The sequence below is a fragment of the Otolemur garnettii genome, unplaced genomic scaffold (assembly GCF_000181295.1).
Source record: "Otolemur garnettii isolate 467f Iridium unplaced genomic scaffold, OtoGar3 scaffold00014, whole genome shotgun sequence".
In the NCBI taxonomy this organism is placed as follows: Eukaryota; Metazoa; Chordata; class Mammalia; order Primates; family Galagidae; genus Otolemur; species Otolemur garnettii.
Genome location: NW_003852409.1, coordinates 12,745,355 through 12,754,613, shown reverse-complemented (window position 1 = coordinate 12,754,613; position 9,259 = coordinate 12,745,355). Strand labels below are relative to the sequence as shown.

The window sequence follows — 9,259 nt, the reverse complement described above, 5'->3', positions numbered from 1 at the left end:
AAAAAAAAAAATACTAAACCACAGTGAAACTGCAGAGGTGCTTCCTAATATGCCTCAGATAATACCCAGGTAAGAATCTTCTAAGAATTGGGTCCTAAGAGCAAAAGTCTAGAGGGGCTGAAGCTAGGAAAAAAATGTGATCCCCAGAAAAGGAGAAGAGTTTTTTTGTTTGTTTTTGTGCTGGGGCTGGGTTTGAACCCGCCACCTCTGGTATATGGGGCCGGCACCCTACTCCTTTGAGTCATAGGTGCTGCCCAAGGAGAAGAGATTTTTAGTATGTTGTTTGGGCGTTAGCAGATAAGGTTCCCTTCTCCCTGCCCAGCCTACTTTGTCAGCTGGATCTCCCTTTGCCCTTATGTTTGTCCAGTTTCTAGTTAGCCCTCCCACTTGGCTCTCCTTGCTTGAGCTGTCCTTTCTGCTTGGTACACCCTTTCCAAGATTGTGCCTGGAGGTGTTGCCCTGGGACAGCAAGAGAGTAAATGGTGTTTCTTGTGTACTGTCTCTCCTGACCACAGCGATGGAAATGACAGCTGGTCCCTAACCACACCGGGGGAGGGCAAGCAATGAACTGGAAAAAGTCACTACCGTCTCCTTACCCTCTGATGAGAGGAGCCATCAATAAACATGCAATCAGGTAGAAATTGCAGGTGCTAGTAAGTGCTGTGACCAGGGCAGACAGTAATGAGGTGGAGAGTGGGGAGGATGCTTTAGATGGAATGGTCAGAGGAGTCTCTGAGAATGCCTATTTTCACTATGACTTGAGCCATGAGAAGGCAACAGTTTGTCTGGAGAAGAATGTTTGAAGCTGAGGCTGTAGCAAATTCAAAGTCTCTGAGCTGATAGCAAGCTTAGGTGAAGGCCAGTGCGGCTGGAACAGGGAATGAGACAATGAAATAAGCTAGAGGTCGTAAAAGAAGCTGGGGTTTTATTTTCGTTACAAAGGCAAATATTATACTGATTTAAGAGACCTGACTTAGAAGCTCGGAAGCTCATTTTGGCTGCTTAATGGAAAAGGGGGGCAAGAAAAGAGAAGTCAGGAAGGCCAGAAAAAGGTTTTCCTGATAGTTTAGTAGAGAGATATTGGTGCTTTGGACTAGGATCACTAGGTTAGGAAATTGAGAAAAATGGTGAGATTGGGGATATATTTTTTAGGTTGCTATGACAGGAATCCCTCATGGATTGGACATGGGGTGTCAGGAAAGGAAGTTTTGCGTTGCCCACCCTAAAGGAACAGCTGTGCGGCTCCCTGAGGTAGAAAAGACTTGGAGGGTGGTAGTGGTGTGGAAGGTCCGTGAGTAATAGTGTCTGAGGCATGATAAGGGTAAAGTGCTGATTAGATATCTGAGTAGAGATGCTGAGAGGCACCTGGACATACTTAGCTGGAACTCAGGCAGGATATCTGGGTGGGCTGTAGGTGATGGTCTGCGAATCATCAGGTGGTACCTGTGGGATTGATGAGCTGGCCTCCACTAGTTTGCTAGAGCCACCACTACAGTGTACTATGGGCTGCATTGCCTAAACACTAGAAATTTGTTTACTCACAGTTTTGGAGGCTGGAAGACCAAGATCAAGGTGTAGGCAGGGTTGGTTCCGTTTGAGGCCTATCTCCTTGGCTTGTAGATGGCTGTGTTCTCCTGTGTCTTCAGTTGGTCTGCCCCCCATCCCCCCATGTCTCTTCATGTCCTGATCTCCTCTTAAAAGGACACTGGTTATACTGGATTAGGGCCCACCCTGAGGACCACATTTTATAGTAATTAATCACTTCTTTAAAGACACTGTCTGTGAATACAGTACCATTCTGAAGTATCGCTGGCTAGGACTTCAATAGTGGAATTTGGGGGGAGCCTTAGCCTGTAACACCTTAGCCTGTAACACGGCTTGAGAGGACCAAAGATACCCATTTGGAGCACTGAGCTTTGGAGATCAGAGGATGAGCCAGCAGACTGAGGAGGAATGGAAAACCAACTGGTGTCATTGGTGTCTAGAAAAGAAAATGGTTCAAGAAAGGCTCACTCAGCTGTGGCAAAGGCTCCTGGGATTCAAGCAAGATGGGTACAGAAAATTGCCCACTTAACTTTTGTCCTCCCCAGTTTTTAAATGATGTCAAGTTAGATGGCTCTCAGGTGGCATCTGGCTGCTCTGGGTGCTGGGTATACAGAAGCATGTCACATTCCACCAGCAGTGCGTAGGTTTTTAGTGATTCTTCTTCTTCTTCTTTTTTTTTTTTGAGAGTCTTGCTCTGTCACCCTGCCTAGAATGCATTGCTGCCATCATAACTGACTAACTCATGGCCTAAAGGAATCCTCTGCCTCTCAAGTAGCTGGGACTGCAGGTGTGCACCACCGTGCCTGGTTAATTTTTCTGTTTTTTCCAGAGAAAGAGTCTTATTCTTGCTTAGGCTGGTCTTGATGTGATTCTTCTGCCTTGGCCTCCCAGAGTGCTATGATTACAGGCCTGAGCCACTATGCCCGACCTTAATGATTTTTTTTTTTTTGAGACAGAGCCTCAAGCTATCCCCCTGGGTAGAGTGCCATGGCATCACACTCACAGCAACCTCCAACTCCTGGGCTCAAGCGAGTCTCCTGCCTCAGCCTCCCAAGTAGCTGGGACCACAGGCGCCTGCCACAACACCTGGCCATTTTTTTTTTTGGTTGCAGCCATCATTGTTGTTTGGCGGGCTGGGCTGGGGATTCGAACCCGCCACCTTAGGTGTATGTGGCTGGCGCCTCAGCTGCTTGAGCCACAGGCGCTGAGCCCTTAATGATTCTTCTGATAGCAATCTTAGTCCATTAGACTCTAAATTCTCTGGCCCCTTCTTCCTTGCAATTTACAATATGCATTGCAGTGTCGCAGGACAGCATTCTGGGTCTAATGTTCTGCTATATTTGATAACACCATAGTTTTGGAGTGTTCATAACATGCTGTAAAATTATACTGAAGTCTCCTTAAATAGTTGTTATATTTTAGAATTATTCATGGACATCTTGGGAGCAAGATTGCTAAAAGTGATGCCAGTTTGTAATACTACTTCATTGTAGTAAAGGCCACGCTGTGTGAACAACCTCGGCTGGAGTCTGACTGTTCATTGCAGTGTTACATATGGCATTAAAATTTGGTAATTATCTATATATCCTATATGTGGGTAATGATCACATAATACTGGGACATAATGAACAAAGAAACACATTAAAAATAAAGATGAAAGTTAGTGATTCAGGCTAAAGATGAAATGCTTATAATGCAAAAGGAAACGGTATCGAATCATCTCTATGTCAACAAGCAGAGTGTTACAGAGAAAATGGAAAAAGGGAAATAATTGTATTAAGGAGGTGGGACTCAAATCAGTACTTGTGTTTATATGACACTACGATTTGAATAAGTGAGTGGGGTCAGGTATTGAATAGCCTTCCTCTGAGTCACGTCGTCTCGGTGCTCCTGATTCTCGCACACCCACAAGCCGAGCTTCTTAGTCATGACTGAGACTGGACATCACCCCTCAAACAAACTAAGGGAAGGAAGGACGTGGGTTCGTATCTAAAGTCCTATAATGTTACGTAAAGTTCTGGGATAATTCTTAATAATAGAGATAAGTGTAATGTGAGACTTTTGTATAGTAGGTGGGCACTGGCATTGCAGGGAAAGAACATCACCTGAGTCAGTAGCCAAGTCTTCGTTTGAGCCGTTCTCTGCCGTATCTTCATTTGTACCTTTCTCTGAAGTAGTTCTCTTAGAGACCTGATAATAGAGGAAAGAGAAAAGAAGCAAAAGGATGAGAAAGCCGAGGACATTTCTCGGAATAGCAAGGACTAGAGTTTAAGAAAAGAACATGAGGCTCGGCACCTGTGGCTCAAGTGACTAAGGCACCAGCCACATACACCTAAGGTAGCGGGTTTGAATCTAGCCCGGGCCCACCAAACAACAATGATGACTGCAACCAAAAAATAGCCAGGTGTTGTGGCGGGTGCCTGTGGTCCCAGCTACTTGGGAGGCTGAGGCAGGAGACTCGCTTGAGCCCAGGAGTTGAAGGTTGCTGTGAGCTGTGATGCCACAGCACTCTACCCAGGGGAATAGCTTGAGGCTCTGTCCAAAAAAAAAAACAAACAAACAAACATAAGATGGCTAGATAATTAAATGGTCTGAAACATTTCAGTTTGTTTTGAACACATATAAAGACCCAGCATGTGTTAATTTTACTGGATTGTTACCTGAAATCCTAAACCAGGTCATATCTGTTTCTTTTAGCTTCATAAAATTCTAGGAGATAAGATGAACAACACAGCCGTAATTGAAAAGCAAGTGCTGGAACTTTGGGACCGACTGTATCATTCTTGGTTTGTAAAGGTAAGTTTGTTTTAACTAAGGTTGTCCTTGGTAAACCAATAAAGTCCTTTGATTTTATTGACTCGTTCACGAGATAGGACTGTATTCACATTGGAATTTAAATTATTGACATTTTAAAACAAGCAGCTCCTAATCCTCAGGTCGCTAAAAGTCAGCTTGAGTTGATGGTTAATCTCCAGGACAGAACCTCTCATCCTCTCTCATGTGTCAGGATCGCATTCTCTGCATTGTCATTGACATCTTACCCTCTAGACTAGCTCTGTGCAGGCCCCATGTGTACTGTTAATTTTTCTAGTAATTACATTAAAGTTAGTTTTACCTGTTTTAGGTCCCTCCGCTTCCCTTCCTCTCCCTTTCCTTTCTCCCTTCCCTTCCCTTTCCCCTTCCCCTCTACACTAAGAACTTTCTGAAGAAGTAAAAATAGATCTAAAAGTTTAGGGATCTTTATTTTAAGTCACCCTGTGTGCTCCTTGTGCTTATGTACTCTCACTTTAGAATTTATGGTGGGACCAGGTGTGGTGGCTGATACCTGTAATCCTGGCACTCTGGGAGGCTGAGGCAGGAGAAGCTCTTGAGCTCAGAGTTTGAGACCAGCCTGAGCAAGAGCGAGACCCTGTCTCTACCAAATATAGAAAAACTAGCTGGGGGTTGTGGCCAGTGCCTATAAGTCCCTGCTACTTGGGAGGCTGAGGCAGAAAGAGCACTTGCCCAAAGAGTTTGAGGTTGTTGTGAACTATGACACCATGGCATTCTACCCAAGGTGAAAGAGTGAGATTTTGTGTCCAAAAAAAAAAGAATTTATGATGGAAAGTAATATGTATATTTTTACTCCATCTAAAATCAATGGATTTAGAGGCTACTGTTATGCCATGCTGGCCATGTGTGGCGGCTGAGCACTTACAAATCCAGGGATGCTCAACTCCCTTGTGCCAGTGGGTGTATTTGCACATGCCCTGCACGCACCCTTCTATATACTTTAAATCATCTCTAGATTACTTGTAACACCTCATACAATATCTGTACATCACCATATGTGCATGTTTTCAACACAGCACTTGATGCGTAGATTCATTATAGTACTCAGCGTGTGCCAAATTCAAGTTTTAGTTTGTGGAACTTGGGGAAACCCCCCCCCCCCCCCGATATTTTCCATCCATACTTGGTTGAATCCGTAGATGCAGAACTCACGGATACGGAGGGCCAACTGTATGTTGCCTTCTTTACCTCTTTGGCAGGAATCCAGTGTCTTTCTGCATTGCGTAACAGAGGTCACTATCATTATCCCATTAGCAAATGGGGGAGAAGGGGAACACATGGGAAATGTTAAGAAATCACCCCTGGATTTTAGCCTTGCCTGTCACTTTATTTATATATTTTTCAAATTTAGTTATTCCTTCATCTCTGCCAATGGCTTTCACATAGATGAGTTCAGTTTTCCTCCCCCCTTATTCTTATTTGTTTGTCATTTTTCTCTCTCCTGGCTCTCTTTATCTTGTGTGGAAGATTAATCAGGGAGATAAGGAAAGGAGAAAAAAAGCAAAGCTGGGAGACTAAGAGAAAGGTGGAGGGGTGAAAAGAAAAAAAGGCGAGAGTACCTGCTGTATGGGGATACTGTTGCAGGTGTGGAGGGATGCAGCAGGGCACACGGGGGCACTCGGGGGCAGGGCTCAGGCCTGGCACCTAGAATGTAAATAGAGGAGTATTCTAGGTGTTTAGATGGAGCCCTTAGCTGCTTTCCTAAATAACACAAAGCTTGTCACCTCTGAGTACATACCAAAGTGCTTAAGTGGACCTGAAGCAAAATGGGACATTGATACTCCTATTTTCTAGGTTAAGGTGGAAATTTCACGCCTGCACTTTTTTATCCATAGAATGTAACACATTCTGGAAGGCACAAAGGACACAAGATGCATGTAAGTCGTCAGAATAGCTGGCTGGGAGACATTCTGGACTGGCAGGATATTGCCTCCTTTGTCCACGAGAACATCGAGACATTTCTTTCGGTAAGTAATGGTATTTGTAGTTAAACTGAACTTACAAACAAACTCTAATTCCACGTTTTCTTTATACACTATGAGCCTTTCAGTTACCTTGCTTTTAATGCCATGACGGTTGTAGATTTGAGAACTCTAAACAGACTAGAAAGATGTTCTGAAGCCACAGGCCCAGGTATAGGTCCCCCGGCGGCGGCGGCTCTGTTATTGAAGAGTGACTGAAAGATGCTGTCCTGGAGCATATGAGCAATGCTGTGGGCGGTTAGATCACCCCTTACTTTGACCAGAATGTCCCTAGCTGGGCCACTGGACAGGGATCTGCTTTTACAGTGCGCCAAGCCCCTTGACAGATATAAATATGGATCCCGTATCACTGGAGAGCCAGAATGTGTGAATGCCTGGCTTGGTGTTCCCCAGCTCACCTCCAGCGCCTGCCCTCAACCTCTGGAGTCTTGCAGCATTCCTGAGTGTTAACTGTTGCTCTTCATGGTTCCGGAGCATTCCTGGTGAGGCGTCTGGGTGCTTGACTATTCAGAGATGAGATAAACTTGTGACTTTCATCAAATTAACAAAAGTTGACTTTTGCAGTGCTAGATTTCTTAAATTTAATTTTTATCATAGTAATACGTGAACATGACTGAATAAGTTGACAGTGTCTGAAGACTTTTGTTAAGAAACAGTAGTGCCCTATTTGGTGCTCCCCCTAGCTTTAGTCTCATTCTACAGAAATAGCTTTCTCTAGGTCATTAGCTCTGAATTTCTACAGTAATGTTTATGCTGCTCTTTCAAGGTCTTGCAATTTTCGATATTATCTTTTGGCTTCTTAACATGGAAGCTGAAGGTCAAGATGCAACTATTTTCTAAGTTCTTTAGAGCTTTCTTGGGGTTATCTTTTAGCTCTTCCAGCCCCTACACCCTACCCCTGACCCTGCACTCACACTTTCCCCTTCCTCCTGACCACCTGCTCCAGTTGAAACAGTTGGAATTAAATCTACAAGTTCGTGTCCTTCAGTTTTTATTTTATGGTTTTTAATAATCCTTTACTCTGTGTTTTGTTTTTTTTTTCCCACTGGTTCTGTGGTTCTCACACTTTGTAGTTGAGGACCCCAAAGCACATATTTATTTGTCCATTAAATAATATTACATGCTAACATGAAGACATTGCTTTTTCTTTGTGCAAAATAATATTTTCTAAAAATATTTAGTGAGAAGAATGGCTTTCTTTTACATGTTTACAAATTTGTTTAATGCCTGCATTCTCGTATCTGCTTCTGCATTCAGTTTCTCGTAATAGGTTTTAGTTAAAAGTATATGAAGAGCATTTAGGCTCCACATGTGACTGGAAATGAGAGGAGTCTTTTATTAGCCTTTTCTCATTTAATGGGGGCTGTTCTAAATGCTACACTAAACTCAAAAAATGATACTTTTTAATGGTTAATTGAAGTGTGGAATTTGACACAGGTCAGTGGTGTTTTTGTACTTAGGCATATTAAAGCTTAGTGGTCTGGCTGGGTGGGTGTGGTGGCTCACACCTGTAATCCAGCACTCCAGGAGGCTGAGGCAGGAGGATCCCTTGAGCTCAGGAGTGTGAGACTCTGTGTCTGCTAAAAATAGAAAAATTAGTTGGGCGTTAGGGTGGGTGCCTGTAGTCCCAGCTACACGGGAGGCTGAGGCAGGAAGATTGCCTGAACCCGAGAGTTTGCGTGCCACAGCACTCCAGCCTGGGCAACAGAGTGAGATGAGGAATGTTTTCTTTACCCTCGCATGCTTTTGTAACTCATATTGGTCATTCAGAATGTGGGATCACTGATTTCTGTACATCTTCTAAATACTGATGTTTTGTTATATATTATTTAAAAAAAAATCGATTCTTGGGCTCAGTGGGTAGGGCACCGGCCCCATATGCTGGAGGTGGTGGGTTCAAGCCCAGCCCCAGCCAAAAACTGCAAAAAAAAAACAAAAACAAAAACAAAAAAACATATATATATAGCCGGGCATTGTGGCAGGTGCCTGTAGTCCCAGCTACTCGGGAGACTGAGGCAAGAGAATCGCCTAAGCCCAGGAGTTGGTGGTTGCTGTGAGCTATGTGACACCACAGCCCTCTACCGAGGGTGATAAAGTGAGATTCTGTCTCTACAAAAAAAAAGAAAAAAGAATCAGATTCTTTACTATCATCACTTACCACATCAGAAAAAAAAATCTTAGGCAGCTGTCAAGGTCACAATAACCAATATAAAATTTTCAGAATTATATTTTTTTCTTGAAAGGGTAAGTTTTATTTTTGACAAAGACTATCGGTTGTTTTCCTGGAACTGACAGGCCTACCTTACTCATTTTTTTTGAAAATTGCTGCCAGATATCAACTCTGTCAGTCATCCTTTTATGTAGAAGTGGCGTTTTATGAAAAAAATTTGATCCATCTCTCAACTCAATCATACGAGTGCTTTTCCTGCAATAACTTGTACTTCACTGAGCAGCAGACCTGCCTGGGCTTTCTTCTTGTTTAGTCACACAGAATATTTAAAAGATAGACATTTAATAAAATTGTTGGTGAAATTAATAATTGTTACTGCTACATAAAAGGCATTCTTTTTTTTTTCTTTTGAGACAGGATCTTATTCTGTATTACAGGCATGTACTATCACACTCAACTAACTTTAAGAAAATTTTTTGTAGTGGGCTAGGTGCAATGGTTCACGTCTGTAATTCTAGCACTTTGGGAGGCTGAGGAGGGAGAGTGTTGCTTGAGGCTGGGAGTTAGAGACCAACCTCAGCAATGCACTAAGGCCTCTACAAAAGTAGAACTTCGGGCTCGGCGCCTGTGGCTCAAGCGGCTAAGGCGCCAGCCACATACACCTAAGGCGGCGGGTTCGAATCCCCAGCCCGGGCCCGCCAAACAACAATGATGGCTGCAACCAAAAAAT

General features: G+C 43.5%; 1 protein-coding gene across 1 annotated transcript in view; it reads left to right on the top strand.

Annotated features, from left to right (window-relative positions):
* The window catches only part of TMEM245 (transmembrane protein 245), a 98,037-nt gene that overhangs the window by 52,235 nt on the left and 36,543 nt on the right, over window positions 1-9,259 (top strand). Inside the window, exons 10-11 of the mRNA XM_023510508.1 lie at window positions 4,243-4,341; window positions 6,213-6,344. Of these exons, the coding sequence (XP_023366276.1) occupies window positions 4,243-4,341; window positions 6,213-6,344 (231 nt within the window). The remainder of the gene's footprint in view (window positions 1-4,242; window positions 4,342-6,212; window positions 6,345-9,259) is intronic.